This window comes from Callorhinus ursinus, unplaced genomic scaffold (genome assembly GCF_003265705.2).
Source record: "Callorhinus ursinus isolate GAN/ISIS: 27379988/994484 unplaced genomic scaffold, GSC_fseal_2.0 scaffold24, whole genome shotgun sequence".
NCBI lineage: Eukaryota > Metazoa > Chordata > Mammalia > Carnivora > Otariidae > Callorhinus > Callorhinus ursinus.
The window spans coordinates 13968796-13984372 of NW_027397086.1; the positions used below are offsets into that span (position 1 = coordinate 13968796).

At 42.8% G+C, this 15577-nt stretch overlaps 1 protein-coding gene across 5 annotated transcripts in view; it reads left to right on the forward strand.

The window, feature by feature from the left end:
* Positions 1–15577, forward strand: part of ASTN2 (astrotactin 2) — an 899232-nt gene that overhangs the window by 560724 nt on the left and 322931 nt on the right. For all 5 annotated transcript variants that reach the window (XM_025888498.2, XM_073905829.1, XM_025888499.2 and 2 more), the window contains one exon: positions 13750–13916. In XM_025888498.2, the coding sequence (XP_025744283.1) occupies positions 13750–13916 (167 nt within the window). The remainder of the gene's footprint in view (positions 1–13749; positions 13917–15577) is intronic.

The following is a 15577-nucleotide window of genomic DNA, read 5'->3' on the forward strand; positions in this document are numbered from 1 at the left end:
TGACCCACATAGATAAGCTTATTTTAGTTTTTGTTTGGTTGTTGTTTTTTTGTGTTTTTTTTGTGTTTTTTTGTTTTTGTTTTTGTTTTTTACAAAGAAGCAAAAGCAATTTAATGGAGAAAAGAGAGTTTTTCAACAAAGGGTGCTGGTACAATTGCACATTCACAGGCAAGAAAACAAACCTCACTGAAAGTCTCACACCTCATGCAAAAATTAACTCAAAATGTATCACAGAATTAATTGTGAAACATAAAGCCATAACACTTCTAGAAAAATACACACACACAAGAGAGAATCTTTGAGATTTGGGCTTGGCAAAATGTTCTTAAATTCTAAAAGTATGATCCATAAAAGAGAAAATGGTAACTTGGATTTCATCAAAATTAAAAACATTTGCTCTGTGAAAGCTCATTTGAAGAAGATGAGAAGACAAGTTACAAACTGGGAGGGAAAATACATTTGCAAGCCACATCTCTGACAAAAGTCTAATGTCTAGAATATATAAAGAACTCTCAAGCCTTAGTAAAAACAAAACAAAACAAAAAAAACCCCAAATCATTCAATCAGAAAATGGGCAAAAGACATTAAGAGACATCCCACTGAAAAGGATATAGAGATGGAAATGGAGCACAAGAGATATTCAGCACCACTAACTGCTAGAGAAATTCAAATTAAAACGACAGTTAAGGTATTGCTACACACATATCAGGATGTCCACATATAGATGTATGGACAACATCAAACGCTGTTAAGGGTGAATCACTCATACATTACTTTTGGGAATTTAAAATAGGACAACAACTCTGGAAAACAGTTTGGCAACTTCCTAAAGAAATTAAATATGCAAATATCATATGACCCAGAAATTACACTTTTGGCATTTTTTTTCGAAGAAGTGAAAATTTATGTTTACACCATAACTTGTATGCAGATGTTTATAGCAGCTGTTCATTATAGCTCAGAAATGGAAGCAACCCACATGTCCTCCAACAGGTGAATGGTTAAATGCACAATGGTAGGTGCATACCATAGAATACTACTGTGCAATAAAAAAGGAACTAAATGTTGATACGTCAGCAATCTGGATGAACATGAGAAGGATGTTGAGTGGGGGAAAAACAGCCAATCCCCAAAGGTCACATACTATATGAGTTTATTGATGTTATATTCCTGACATGACAGAAATTCTATAATGCATTCTAAAGAATTCTATAATGTAAAGGAATGGAGAATATGGTGGTTTCTGGGCATAAAGGAAAGGAGTCAGGTGGGACTTGTGTGTGATTTAAAAGGGCAACAGAAAGATTTTCTGTAGTGAATCAAATGCTCTGTATCTTGATGATCAATGTATATATCCTGGCTATGATATTTTTTCTATAGCTTTCCAAGATGTTTCCATTGGAGGAAACTGGTCAAAAGGTACACAGGATTTCTCTATATCATATTATTTCCTACATGCGAATCTACAATTATCCCAAAATGTAAAAATAATAATAATAATAATAATAATGTTTTTTAATTTGGTTTCTTTTTTTAAAACTTTTTATTGTTATGTTAATCACCATACATTACATCATTAGTTTTTAATGTAGTGTTCCATGATTCATTGTTTGTGTATAACACCCAGTGCTCCATGCAGAATGTGCCCTCTTTAATACCCATCACCAGGCTAACATATCCTCCCATCCCCCTCCCCTCTAGAACCCTCAGTTTGTTTTTCAGAGTCCATCATCTCTCATGGTTCGTCTCCCCCTCTGATTTCCCCCCCTTTAATCTTCCCCTCCTGCTATCTTCTTTTTTTTTCTTAACATATATTGCATTATTTGTTTCAGATGTACAGATCTGTGATTCAACAGTCTTGCACAATTCACAGTGCTCACCATAGCACATACCCTCCCCAATGTCTATCACTTAGGCACCCCATCCCTCCCACCGCCCCCACTCCAGCAACCCTCAGTTTGTTTCCTGAGATTAAGAATTCTTCATATCAGTGAGGTTATATGATACATGTCATGCAGAAGAATGATTGACTTATTTTGCTCAGCATAACACCCTCCAGTTCCATCCACATCATTGCAAATGCAAGATCTCATTCCTTTTGATGGCTCCATAATATTCCATTATGTATATATACCACTTCTTCTTTATCCATTCATCTGTCGATGGACATCATGGCTCTTTCCACAGTTTGGCTATTGTGGACATTGCTGCTATAAACATCGGGGTGCACATACCCCTTTGGATCCCTACATTTGTATCTTTGGCGTAAATACCCAGTAGTGCAGTTGCTGGATCGTAGGGTAGCTCTATTTTCAACTTTTTGAGGAACTTCCATACTGTTTTCTACAGTGGTTGCACTAGCTTGCATTCCCACCAACAGTGTAGGAGGGTTCCCCTTTCTCCACATTCCTGCCAACATCTGTCATTTCCTGACTTGTTAATTTTAGACATTCTGACTGGTGTGAGGTGGTATCTCATTGAGGTTTTGATTTGGATTTCCCTGATGCCGAGCGATGTTGAGCACTTTTTCATGTATCTGTTGGCCATTTGGATGTCTTCTTTGGAAAAATGTCCGTTCATGTCTTCTGCCCATTTCTTGATTGGATTATTTGTTCTTTGGGTGTTGAGTTTACTAAGTTCTTTATAGATTTTGGATACTAGTCCTTTATCTGATATGTCATTTGCAAATATATTCTCCCATTCTGTCTGTTGTCTTTTGGTTTTGTTGACTGTTTCCTTTGTTGACTGAAAAATGCAAAAGCTTTTTATCTTGATGAAATCCCAATAGTTCATTTTTGCTCTTGCTTCTCTTGCCTTTGGCGATGTTTCTAGAAGAAGTTGCTGCGGCTGAGGTCGAAGAGGTTGCTGCCCGTGTTCTCCTTTAGGATTTTGATGGACTCCTGTCTCACATTGAGGTCTTTCAAACATTTTGAGTCTATTTTTGTGTGTGGTGTAAGGAACTGGTCCAGTTTCATTCTTCTGCATGAGGCTGTCCAATTTTCCCAGCACCATTTGTTGAAGAGACTTTCTTTTTTCCATTGGACATTCTTAACTGCTTTGTCAAAGATGAGTTGACCATAGAGTGGAGGGTCCATTTCTGGGCTCTCAATTCTGTTCCATTGATCTATGTGTCTGTTTTTCTGCCAGTACCATACTGTCTTGATGATGACAGCTTTGTAATAGAGCTGGAAGTCCGGAATTGTGATGCTGCCAGCTTTGCTTTCCTTTTTCAACCTTCCTCTGGTATTCGGGGTCTCTTCTGGTTCCATACAAATTTTAGGATTATTTGTTCCATTTCTTTGAAAAAGTGGATGGTATTTTGATGGGGATTGCATTGAATGTGTAGATTGCTCTAGGTAGCATTGACATCCTCACAATATTTGTTCTTCCAATCCATGAGCATGGAACGTTGTTCCATTTCTTTGTGTCTTCCTCAATTTCTTTCATGAGTATTTTATAGTTTTCTGAGTACAGATCATTTTCCTCTTTGGTTAGATTTATTCCTAGGTATTTTATGCTTTTGGATGCAATTATAAATGGGATTGACTCCTTAATTTCTCTTTCTTCTGTCTTGTTGGTGTATAGGAATGACACTGATTTCTGTGCATTGATTTTATATCCTGCTACTTTACTGAATTCCTGCATGAGTTCTAGCAGTTTTGGGGTGGAGTCTTTTGGGTTTTCCACATACAGGATCATATCATCTGCAAAGAGTGAGAGTTTTACTTCTTCTTTGCCGATTTGGATGCCCTTGATTTCTTTTTGTGTCTGAATGCTGTGGCTAGGAATTCTAATACTATGTTGAATAGCAGTGGTGATAGTGGACATCCCTGCCGTGTCCCTGACCTTAGGGGGAAAGCTCTCAGTTTTTCCCCATTGCGAATGATATTCACTGTAGGTTTTTCATAGATGGCTTTTATGATATTGATGTATGTACCCTCTATCCCTATACTCTGAAGAGTTTTGATCAAAAAAGGATGCTGTACTTTGTCAAATGCTTTTTCTGCATCTATTGAGAGGATCATATGATTCTTGTTCTTTCTTTTGTTAATATATTGTGTCACGTTGATTGATTTGCAGATGTTGAACCAACCTTGCAGCCCAGGGATAAATCCCACTTAGTCGTGGTGAATAATCCTTTTAATGTACTGTTGGATCCTATTGGCTAGTATTTTGGTGAGAATTTTTGCATCCATGTTCATCAAGGATATTGGTCTGTAATTCTCCTTTTCGATGGGGTCTTTGTCTGGTTTGGGGACCAAGGTAATGGTTGCCTCATAAAATGAGTTTGGAAGTTTTCCTTCCATTTCTATTTTTTGGAACAGTTTCAAAAGAATAGGTATTAATTCTTCTTGAAATGTTTGGTAGAATTCCCCTGGGAAGCCATCTGACCCTGGGCTTGTTTGTTGGGAGATTCTTGATGACTGTTTCAATTTCCTTAATGGTTATAGTTCTGTTCAGGTTTTCTATTTCTTCCTGGTTCAGTTTTGATAGTTGATACATCTCTAGGAATGTATCCATTTCTTCCATGTTATCTAATTTGCTGGCCTATATTTGCTCACAATACATTCTTATAATTGTTTGTATTTCGTTGGTGTTGGTTGTGATCGCTCCTTTTTCCTTCACGATTTTGTTGATTTGGGTCATTTCTCTTTTCTTTTTGATAAGTGTGGCCAGGGGTTTATCAATCTTGTTAATTCTTTCAAAGAACCATCTCTTAATTTCGTTGATCTGTTCTGTTCTTTTGGTTTCTAGTTCATTGATTTCTGCTCTGATCTTTATCATTTCTCTTCTCTTGCTGGGTTTAGGCTTTATTTGCTGTTTTTTCTCCAGCTCCTTTAGGTGTAGGGTTAGGTTGTGTATTTGAGAACTTTCTTGTTTCTTGAGAAAGGCTTGTATTGCTATATACTTCCCTCTTAGGACTGCCTTTGCTGCATCCCAAAGATTTTGAACAGTTGTGTTTTCATTTTCATTTGTTTCCATGAATTTTTTTAATTCTTCTTTAATTTCCTGGTTGACTCATTCATTCTTTAGTAGGGTGCTCTTTAGCCTCCATGTATTTGAGTTCTTTCTGACTTTCCTCTTGTGAGTGAGTTCTAGTTTCAAAGCATTGTGGTCTGAAAATATGCAGGGAATGATCTCAATCTTTTGGTACCAGTTGAGACCTGATTTGTGACCTAGGATATGATCTATTCTGGAGAATGCTCCATGGGTTCTAGAGAAGAATGTGTATTCCGTTGCTTTGGGATGAAATGTTAAAAATATATCTGTGAAGTCATTTGGTCCAGTGTGTCATTTCAAGTCTTTATTTTCTTGTTGATATTTTGCTTAGATGATCTGTCGCTTAGATGATCTGTCCATTTCATTGAGGGTGGTGTTAAAGTCCCCCACTATTATTGTATTGTTGTCAATGTGTTTCTTTGCTTTTGTTATAATTTGCCTTATATAATTGGCTGCTCCCAAGTTAGGGTCATAGATATTACAATTGTTAGATCTTGTTGTGTAGACCCTTTAAGTAGGATATAGTGTCCTTCCTCATCTCTTCTTACAATCTTTGGTTTAAAATCTAATTTGTCTGATATAAGGATCCCCACCCCAGCTTTCTTTTGGTGTCCATTAGCATGGTAAATGATTTTCCAGCCCCTCACTTTCAATCTTAGGGTGTCTTTGGGTCTAAAATGAGTCTCTTGCAGGCAGCATATCGATGGGTCTTGTTTTTTAACCCAATCTGATAGCCTGTGTCTTTTGATTGGGGCATTTAGCCCATTTACATTCAGGGTAACTATTGAAAGATATGAATTTAGTGCCATTGTATTGCCTGTAAGGTAATTGTTACTGTATATTGTCTGTGTTCCTTTCTGGTCTATGTTGCTTTTAGGCTCTCTCTTTGCTTAGAGGACCCCTTTCAATATTTCTTGTAGGGCTGGTTTCATGTTTGCACATTCCTTTAGTTTTTGTTTGTCCTGGAAGCTTTTTATCTCTCCTTCTAATTTCAATGACAGCCTAGCTGGATATAGTATTCTTGGCTGTCTATTTTTCTCATTTAGTGCTCTGAATATATCATGCCAGCCTTTTCTGGCCTGCCAGGTCTCTGTGGATAGGTCTGTTGCCAATCTAATATTTCTACCATTGTAGGTTACATACCTCTTCTCCGGAGCTGCTTTCAGCATTCTCTCTTTGTCTCTGAGACTCGTAAGTTTTACTATTAGATGTCGGGGTGTTGACCTATTTTTATGGATTTTGAGAGGGGTTCTCTGTGCCTCCTAGATTTTGATGCCTGTTTCCTTCCCCACATTAGGGAAGTTCTCTGCTCTAATTTGCTCCAATATACCTTCTGCCCCTCTCTCTCTTTCTTCTTCTTCTGGGATCCCAATTATTCTAATGTTGTTTCATCTTATGGTATCGCTTATCTCTTGAATTCTGCCCTCATGATCCAGTAGTTGTTTATCTCTCTTTTTCTCAGCTTCTTTATTTTCCATCATTTGGTCTTCTATATCACTGATTCTCTCTTCTGCCTCATTTATCCTAGCAGTTAGAGCCCCCATTTTGATTGCTATTAATGAGGATTAATAGCCTTTTTGATTTCGACTTGGTTAGATTTTAGTTCTTTTATTTCTCCAGAAAGGGTTTCTCTAATAACTTCCATGCTTTTTTCAAGCCCAGCTAGTATCTTTAAAATCATCGTTCTGAACTCTAGTTCCAACATTGTACTAATGTCCGTATTGAGTAGGTCCCTGCAGTCGGTACTGCCTCTTGTTCTTTTTGTTGAGGTGATTTTTTTCTGTCTTGCTATTTTATCCAGAGGAGAATAGATGAGTGAGAGAACAAAATGCTAACAGGATAACAACGTCCCCAGAAAATATACTCTAAACAAATCAGAAAAAACCTGAAGCCGGGGGAAAAGAAAGGGAAAGAACGGGAAAAAAAGAAAAAAGAAAAAGATAAAAACAAACAAAAACAGAACAAAACAAAACAAAACGAATATGATCAAATATGATCAAGCTGGTGCATAGATCAGTGCCACAAACTAGATTTTGGGTGTATTTTGTTCTGTTATAAAAAGTGCCTCCCAAAATTTTAAAGAAAGAAAAACTTATATATGTACAAAAATAAGGGTTTATATGATGAAGGGATGGAATATGACTGTAAAGATGAAAATTATAAAAAAATTTATAAAAGGAATTGATGAGATAAGAAGTTGTTTGCAAAAAGAAAGAAGAGGATTTACAAAAAAAAAAGAAAAAAGAAAAAAAAGGGAAAGAATGTGATCAGGCAGGAGACTAGAACAAAGCCATACACTAGAGATTCAGGGTATATTTTGATTTGTTAGAGGAAACTGTATCTCCAAATTTTAAAGAGAGAACAACATATATATATATATATATATATATATATATGCCAAAAATAAGGGTAACTACTATGAAGGGATAGAATATGATTCCAAAAATGAAAAATAAAAATGTTTTTAAAAAAGGGATTGATAAGATGTTGGTTGAAAAATGAAGAAGAAAAATTAAAAAAAAAGTTAAAGAAAATTAACTTTGAAAGACTAAAGTATCATGGTAAAAAAGCCATGAATTCTATGTGCAGTATTCCCCTAGCGCTGGAGTTCTGCCATTCTCATTGATGGGTAAACTTGGTCTTGGCTTGCTGGCTGTTCGTCCTGATCTTCTGGGGGAGGGGCCTGTTGCTGTGGTTTCCAAATGTCTTTGTCAGAGGTGGAATTGCCCCTCCCTTGCTGGGGCCCTGCTAAGTAATCTGCTTGGGTTTGCTCTCGGGAGCTTTTGTTCCCTGCAAGCTCTCAGTACAGCTTTGGAGGACAAGAGTGAAAATGTCGGCCTCCCAATCTCCACCCGGAGGAGCCGAGAACTTGGGGCCTCGCTCCTCAGTGCGCCCCCAGAGAAAAGCAGCCAATCACTCCCATCTCCCCAGTCTCCGGCTGCACTCCATGCTCTCCTGGCCTGTGACCAAGCATTTCTATCTCTGGTGCACGACCCCACATGGAGTCTCCAAACTCAGCAGATCCCTGTGGTGCGCTCTCATGCTGCTCCTCCTGGGGGAGGATGGGGAGTCTCCCCAGATCTGCTGCTTGTTGGGTCCCTGCTGGAGGAGCAGTGGCCCGACTGTGCCGCAGGTCACGATTTATGGCAACCCTGAGCTGAGAGCCCAGGCCTCGGCTCCGTCTCTGCAGCCGGCTTCCCCGCTGTGATACCCAGGAGCTCTGCTGCACTCAGGCACCCCCGGTCTTTTTGTGACCCCGAGGGTCCTAAGACCACACTGTCCCGCGAGGGTTCCATCCCCCACTTAGCCACTGGAGTGACGTCCCTCAGCGGAGCCGACTTCTAAAAGTTCCAATTTTGTGCTCCGCGGCTCTATCACTTGCCAGAAGCGGCCGATGGACGCCCCCTCCCCCGCCGTCTATCCTCCCGAATATCGCCTCGGATTCACTTCTCCGCACGTCCTACCTTCCAGAAAGTGGTTGCTTTTCTGTTCAGAGAGTTGTTGCTACTCTCCTCTTCGATCTCCTGTTGAGTTCGTAGGTGTTCAGAATGGTTTGATCCCTATCCAGCTAAATTCCTGAGACCAGACGAAATCCAGGTCTCCTACTCCTCTGCCATCTTGCTCCGCCTCCCAATAATATTTTTTTTGAAAAAGCAAATGAACAGCGTTCAGACTGGATTTGGCTTGCAGATCATAGTGTGCCAACTCTGGCTTAAGTGATTTGGTCACTCCCTTCCTCGCATGCCTTGCCTTGTGCTAGCTAACCTTGTTTTCTCCTGTCTCACTGAGCTTTGACTATCTGGCCTTCTCTGTTCCATAGACAGGCCAACACTGTTCCTCCCTCAGGACTTCCGTATTTCAGGCTCCTTCTTGGATAATGCTTCCCACTTGTATTCACCCAGGAGACTCCACTCAGTTCTCAGAATTCACTCAGATGTTCAATGTATGCCTCCTTCACTCCATCCCCGTTCACTTGGTTCGTTCTTCCTCTCACTTTTTTCACACCATGGGATAACCATTTTATTTATTTACTCATCAGTCATTTGTCTCCTCTCTAGAATATAAACTCCATGAGAGTAAGGCCTTGTCTCTTGTGTTTACTGCTACATTTTCAGCACCCAGCACATTTGGTTAGTGCTGAGTAGGTGTCCAGTAAATATTTTTTGAATGATCCAATGAAGGGCTTATGTAGGTAAGAAAGAAGCTGATAGTTTTAGTTAGGTTTCCTTTTGGGGAGTTGTGTTCATTCCTTTACCATTTGTACACTTGCCCTTCATTTTTGAAGTGCCTACTATGTGCTGGGTTCTGAGCCAGGCACTTCCAGTGTGTTTTCTCTTAAAGTCTCCAGAAACGCCTCCATGAGAGGCACCGTTACTCCCGTGAGGATCTCTCTGAGGTGAACCACTTGCCGGCACCCTCAGGGTCACAAAGCTTGCATGGATTCAGGCCTGACTTCAGTCCTTGTACTCTTGTCTCCAAGCTGCCCACCCCACCCCCACCTTTTAAAGAAAGGAAACTAAGGCCCAACTGGGTTCAAGGACTTGCCGAACATACAAGGCAAGTAAGCAGAAGTGCCTTGGGCAGGAGTTCTGATCTTCCTCCTTCTAGTATGGCGGCATGTCTCCCTTTTGCTCAGGGACATCTTCTCCTGACCAAGAGGAAGTCTTCTCTGACCAAGGTGTCCCTACTCCAGTAATGCCTAGTCACTCACCCTGGCAGGGTTTTTCTTTTCCCATTCAAATTCTCCTGTGCTTCTTAGTTTGTTCTATTACTAGTCCTCTGTCTGACAGATACGTAATATTCCTTAGCTCTTAGACTAGATTCTAAGCTCCTTCAAATTACCCACAACAGTAGCTGCCACTTGCTGAGCGCTCTGCTGAGCATTTGACGCATTTCGCTCCCTGTATTAGTTATCTATTGCCACATAATAAATCATCTCAAAACTGAGCAGTGGAAAAGGAAAAGCTCTCACTATCTCACATCATCTTTGAGGGTTAGAAATTCAAGAGTGGCTTAGCTGGATGGGTCTGGCCCCTCTGAGGTTGTAGTCAAGGTGTCAGCTGACTGAACTGGCCTGATTGGGGCTCGAGGGTCTGTTTCCAAGCTTACGCATGTGCTGTTGGAAGGTCAGCCTCGCTGGCTGTTGGCCAGAGGCTTCCGTTCCTTGCCCCATGGGACTCCCTCTACTGCTGCTCACAACATGGCAGTTTGAGTTCACCACAGCAAGTGATATGAAAGAGAGGGAGGGAGGCAGAGGGAAGCCTCAGTCTTCTATAATCTAATCTTAGAAGAGATATACCATCAGTTCTGCCATATGCTATTGGTCATGCCGACCAGCGCCGGTACAGTGTGGGAGGAGACTGCACCGGGTGTGAACGCCAGGAGGCAGGAATCACTGGGGACCATCTTTGATGCTGGATACAACTCTGTTTACTCCTTACAGTAATCCTATGAAGACAGATGAGGTTGAGTCACTGGCAAGAGGTTACACAGCTTGTAAGAAGCCAAGTTTGGATTCAGACCCAAAGTTAACACACAAACACACTATACATCCTGTCTGGCACTCAGATGGCTCATTGGAAAAGTAACAAGTGGCTACAATGTTGCAGACGCTATGCTGAGTGTGTGCTACAGCTGGGGACAAGGCAGGAAGGTCCATTGTATTATAAATTTTGCATTTTGGTGAGGGAGACAGATGATAAGCAGTGAAGTAATTGAAATAATATGCAAGTAACCTCAAATGACGATACTAGTAGATCTAGTCTGCCCTCACCCACCTGCGAGAACTCAGGGCTTGAAGTCCACACTGGATGAAGGGATGATCGTGTGGGGGCGATGGGAAAACCCACTTCATCTGCTCAGAACACCTCTCCCATGGTCACAGACTGAATGCAAGTTTAATTTTAGCTCTGCCTTTCATTGCTGTGTTATGTTAATCAAGGAACTTCATCTCTCTGAGCCTCAGTTTCCCATCTGTAAATCATCATCAAGTTTGCCTTCAGCTAGAAAACGTGTTAATGTGAAGGGTAGTAAGTATGGTGGGTGGAGCCCCAAGTTGGGATGGGGGCCCTGGCTCTGTACCCTCTGCTCCAATGTGCTGGGTTTTGGGGGGACACCCTCCTCCGTCTCTTAGCCTCAATTTTAAAGTAAGAAAATTAAGTCAGCTCTAAATCCATCTTTGCTCCAATGTCCTGAGACGGGAAATCCATCAGTCAGTAGTGACGGAGGAGTGGAGTGAGTTTCCTGAGAGTTAGCTAAGAGCTACAGAGCCAGAAAGCCTGGAAAGCCCTACCCCTGACACTTCTCCTCAGTTTCCTGATCTGTAAAATGGGACTAATGATACTTCCCACCAGAATTGGCTTCCTGTGGGCACTGTACCAAATCACCACAAACTGTGTGGCTGAAGACGATGAAAATGGACTCTTTCTCAGTTCCAGAGGACAGAGGTCTGAAGTCATGGTGCTATGAGGGTCCTGCTCCCTCCAGGGGCTCCCTTGCTTCCTTCCAGCTTCTGGGGGTTGCAGCATTGACTGACTTCATGGCCACATGGCTGAAATCTCTGCTGTGCCTTCACATGGACTTCTCATCTGTGCGAGTCCTCTCTGTGCCTCTATCTTATGAGGACATCCATGACCATTCAGATCTACTTGATCATCCAGCTAGTCCACGTAATGCAAGGACTTTAATTTAATCACATCCACCAAAACTTTACCATCGAAGGTGACATTCACAGGTTTCGGGGGTCAGGACAGAAACATATCTTGGGAAGCCATTATCAGCCTACCACACTACCTCATAGGTTTGCTGTAAGGACTAAGTAAAAACAGGTTAAGTGTTTCGATCTTGCCTGGATTACAGAACATACTTTTTTAAAGAATAAAAGTGGTAGGGAATTAGCTGGGGATGGGAAAAACTAGGAGTGATTCCGTGCCCCAGATCCCTCCTGTCACCTGGTAAGAAGGTCAGCCATTCTTTCCAGTGCTCATCCTTGAGTCTCTGCGGTTGGGCAGACCCAGCCCCGAGTACCCGTAAGTGGCTCCCAAATGACCCTGTGACCAGGTGCCCTCCTGTCTGACCCTGAGTGTTCTGAGACAAGCAGGGGCATCCTCTGACCTTGTATTAATATTTACGGCACCTCACTCACGTGGAAAATTGATTTTTCTTCTTAAGCACAAAATGTAGCCAGTTTTATAACCTTTCTGCAGCTTGACAAAGGCCATTTATAACCCACTTTCTTCGTCACCCTCCCTGGCACCAGTCTTAAATGTCTCGAAGAACTGTCGTGCATTTGTAATTATGAATTCTTCTTAGGCAAAATTTGATTTCCAGGAGGGCTGACCTTTTGTTGTTGTTGTTGTTGTTGTTATGGTAGTCCTTGTAAATTGATTTTTGTGTGTGTGTTTGTTATTGATGTTGTTCAGGATGGTGACTTGGGGAAGGGACTGGGGGCAGGGCGTGTGTGTATCATGGGGCCATTTTAATCAGTGATGTCCAGTGATGGATGAGGAGGGCTGAGCTCTGGGTGTTCATCTCTGTGGACAGGAAATGCCAGCAGGATGACTGAAATTAAAACCTTGTACCTCGTTTTCAGTCCTGGATGCAGGGGAGTTGGTCCTGCTTCTCCGTCTGTCAGACAGGAAAAGATGAGCTCAGCTCATCAAATGATGGAAAAGAAATAGCCAGTTGTCCCTACGGAATAGGATCTTCCCTTTATGGAGAACTTAGCAGATGCCAGGCACACTGATAAAAGCATTTAGCTGAGATCACTCAAAATTGGAGTCATTGGGGTTTTTTAGGGACCGGAGGGCTGCTGGTTTGGTGACCTGAAGAGAGGTGCTCATGGCCAGGCAGAGGATCTGAGGCACCTGCGGAGGACCTTGCCTATCATCTTCAGGGAGATTCAAGGTGTTGCTGTTGTTGTGGAAAATGCATTCATTTATTTAAGCTGGGGAGGGATGATTTAGAAATAGCACTCTGTTGTCCATCAGGAGGATGGTGTGGAGGAGACCAGACTGGAGTTTGCAGACTCCTGCTGTGGGCATGCAGGAGTCCCATTCAGGACCCTGGAGACAGGGATGGAGACAAAGAGACAAATTCAAGACAGGAAGGAAGAGAACTCGTGTGTGACAAGTACCAAGTTGTGTGTGGAATTCTGAAGTAAGGTGTACACTCCCAAGATCCAATTTAAGCTTGACAACAAATCCACAGGGTTAGGTGCCATGCCCATTTAACAGATGAAGAGACTGAGGCTCAGAGATGGTGAATAACTTGCCCCAAATCACAGAGGGAGAAGAAGAAGAGCTGGAATATAAATTCATAACAGGAGGAACTCTTTAAAATATATCTGGCTGCCGGCCAGAGTGATTTTTTTTACCAGTGGCAGACCCTATTGGACCATAATACATGCACTAAAGACAATGGTTCCAGCATTGTCAATAGGAAGAGCAGCTAACACTTGCTGAACTTTTGCCGTGTGGGCTGCAGTGTTCTGAGCACATTGCTGATGGTACCTCCTTGTATTCTCACACATCTACCAGGTAGATACTGACAAAAGTCCCATTTCGTGGGCGGGCACACTGAGGATCCAAGAGGCCACATAGCTCTGAATTGGCCAAACAGGACTTTGATGGAAACTGTCTCTGTGGTCCCTGCCGCATGCCCCTTTTCAGAAGGTGGGGGGAGAAGACTTGAGGGGACCCACCACCTCCTGGGCCATGACCGCCCTGTTGCTCTGTCTCCCCTGAGCAGTGCCCGGAGGAGCTGAGGCCCATGAAGGACGGCTCCGGATGCTACGACCACTCCAAAGGTATCGACTGCTCGGACGGCTTCAACGGTGGCTGTGAGCAGCTGTGCCTGCAGCAGACGCTGCCTTTGCCCTATGACGCCACCTCCAGCACCATCTTCATGTTCTGCGGGTGAGTGTTTGTCCCTGAGGCCCAGCCACTCCCTGCACAGCAGCGGGCAGGAGACGTGGGGAAAGGTCAGGAGCTACAGTCAGGCCAAGGCAGGCCTGACCTTCAACGAAATGCCTTTCTCTGTCTGCTCTTTCAGCCCAGGAAGCAAAAGGCAACAGGATAACCTTCTATTGGGTATTGGGAAGAAGAAAGGAAGAAGTAAAATAAATAATTGATTAATGGTTATAATAAATGGAATCCATGCTCAGGCTGTGTCCTAGGGTCAGCACGGTTTTGTGCTGAAGCCCCCTGCCCCTTCTGCATCTCCCCTACAGCCCTGGCCAGTGTAGTTTGGAGACCAGACCAGGCACCTTGAAGGTGTCATTGAAAACCCAGCAGGTGTGCGTTAAGGACACAGGCTTAGGCCAAGCTTTCAACCCTGTTTCTGCGGGAACTTAGTAGCGCCCATTCAGGGATGGCCTCTAACGCCCTATCTGTAAGGTGAACCGAGTGGGGGCGGGGAGGCGTGAAGGAGGTCATGCAGCCCTATGCTAAAACGTCAATGGCATTTTAAAATTCGTCTGAGACTGAAAGAAGGGGCACATTGGGACCAGCTTGCTGAGTGGTCTGGGACAAGTCGCTTTTCCTCTCCGGGTGCTGTCTGATCACCTGTAAAATGAGAGCTTTGGACAACGATGCCTACCATTCCTTCCAGTTTACCTTGTTTTCCGTTCAGAGGACCTCAGTGGGAGTTACCTCGCTCCAGAATGGCATCCCACGGAGGGCTTGCTTGGTCCTCAGCAATCACTCAGGGGAATGGATGCATTCTTTCCTCTCTGCTTTGCTCTCCTCCTGGTGACATCGCCGTTTTTAAAGATGCGCTCATCCTTTGACATTCTGTGACTCAGACAAATAATCCCGTGCTTGTGCAAGAATGTCAGTCATTGAAATACGCTCTGTGCTTTACTGAGATAGAAAAACAGAATGAGATTTAACAAGAACCTTTTCAGTCCTATGTCTTATGCAAAAGAGGGTGGGGGAGCATGTATAAATTTAATCCCAGTTTGAAAGAAAATGAATTTTACCTGCAGGGTTCTAATCCAGGGCTCTAGTGTTCCTTCTGGGACATATTTCAGGGTCTCCCCCTTTACCCCAGTTACACTGGGGCTGCAGGTGCCTTTGAGCAGGTCTTGGAGCAGTTTGCTGGAGGCCCTAGATATGTATCAGTAAAATAAATAAGAAATAAATTAGTGTATGCAGACCTGAATTTATAGCTGTCTCTCCTCAGCTTAAGTGACTACAGGGCAGTGTTGAGTAAATTATGCATGGGCTTAGATCTGAGGCTTGAATACAGAATCAGCTGTGTTCTTATCATTATTTTTCTCCCTGCGTACTTGGTATGTGTTGGGGGGGCAGTCCTTCTGTTGCAAATAACAACAGTAACAGCCACAGGGACAACAGTAGTGGACTTGGACACAGAAATGGTCAGCACCTTCTGTCCGTAGCACACTGCAGCGGTCAAGGGGAGGCGGCAGACTTGGGTTCTCATCCGAGCGCTACCAGTAACTCTCTCTTGGATGTTGGGCAAGCCTCTGAGGACCCCTGCTCTTCAGTTTCTTCGTCTCTAAACTTTTCATAAAATCTACTTCAATACAAAGATGGTTGGGAAGAATGCAACATAT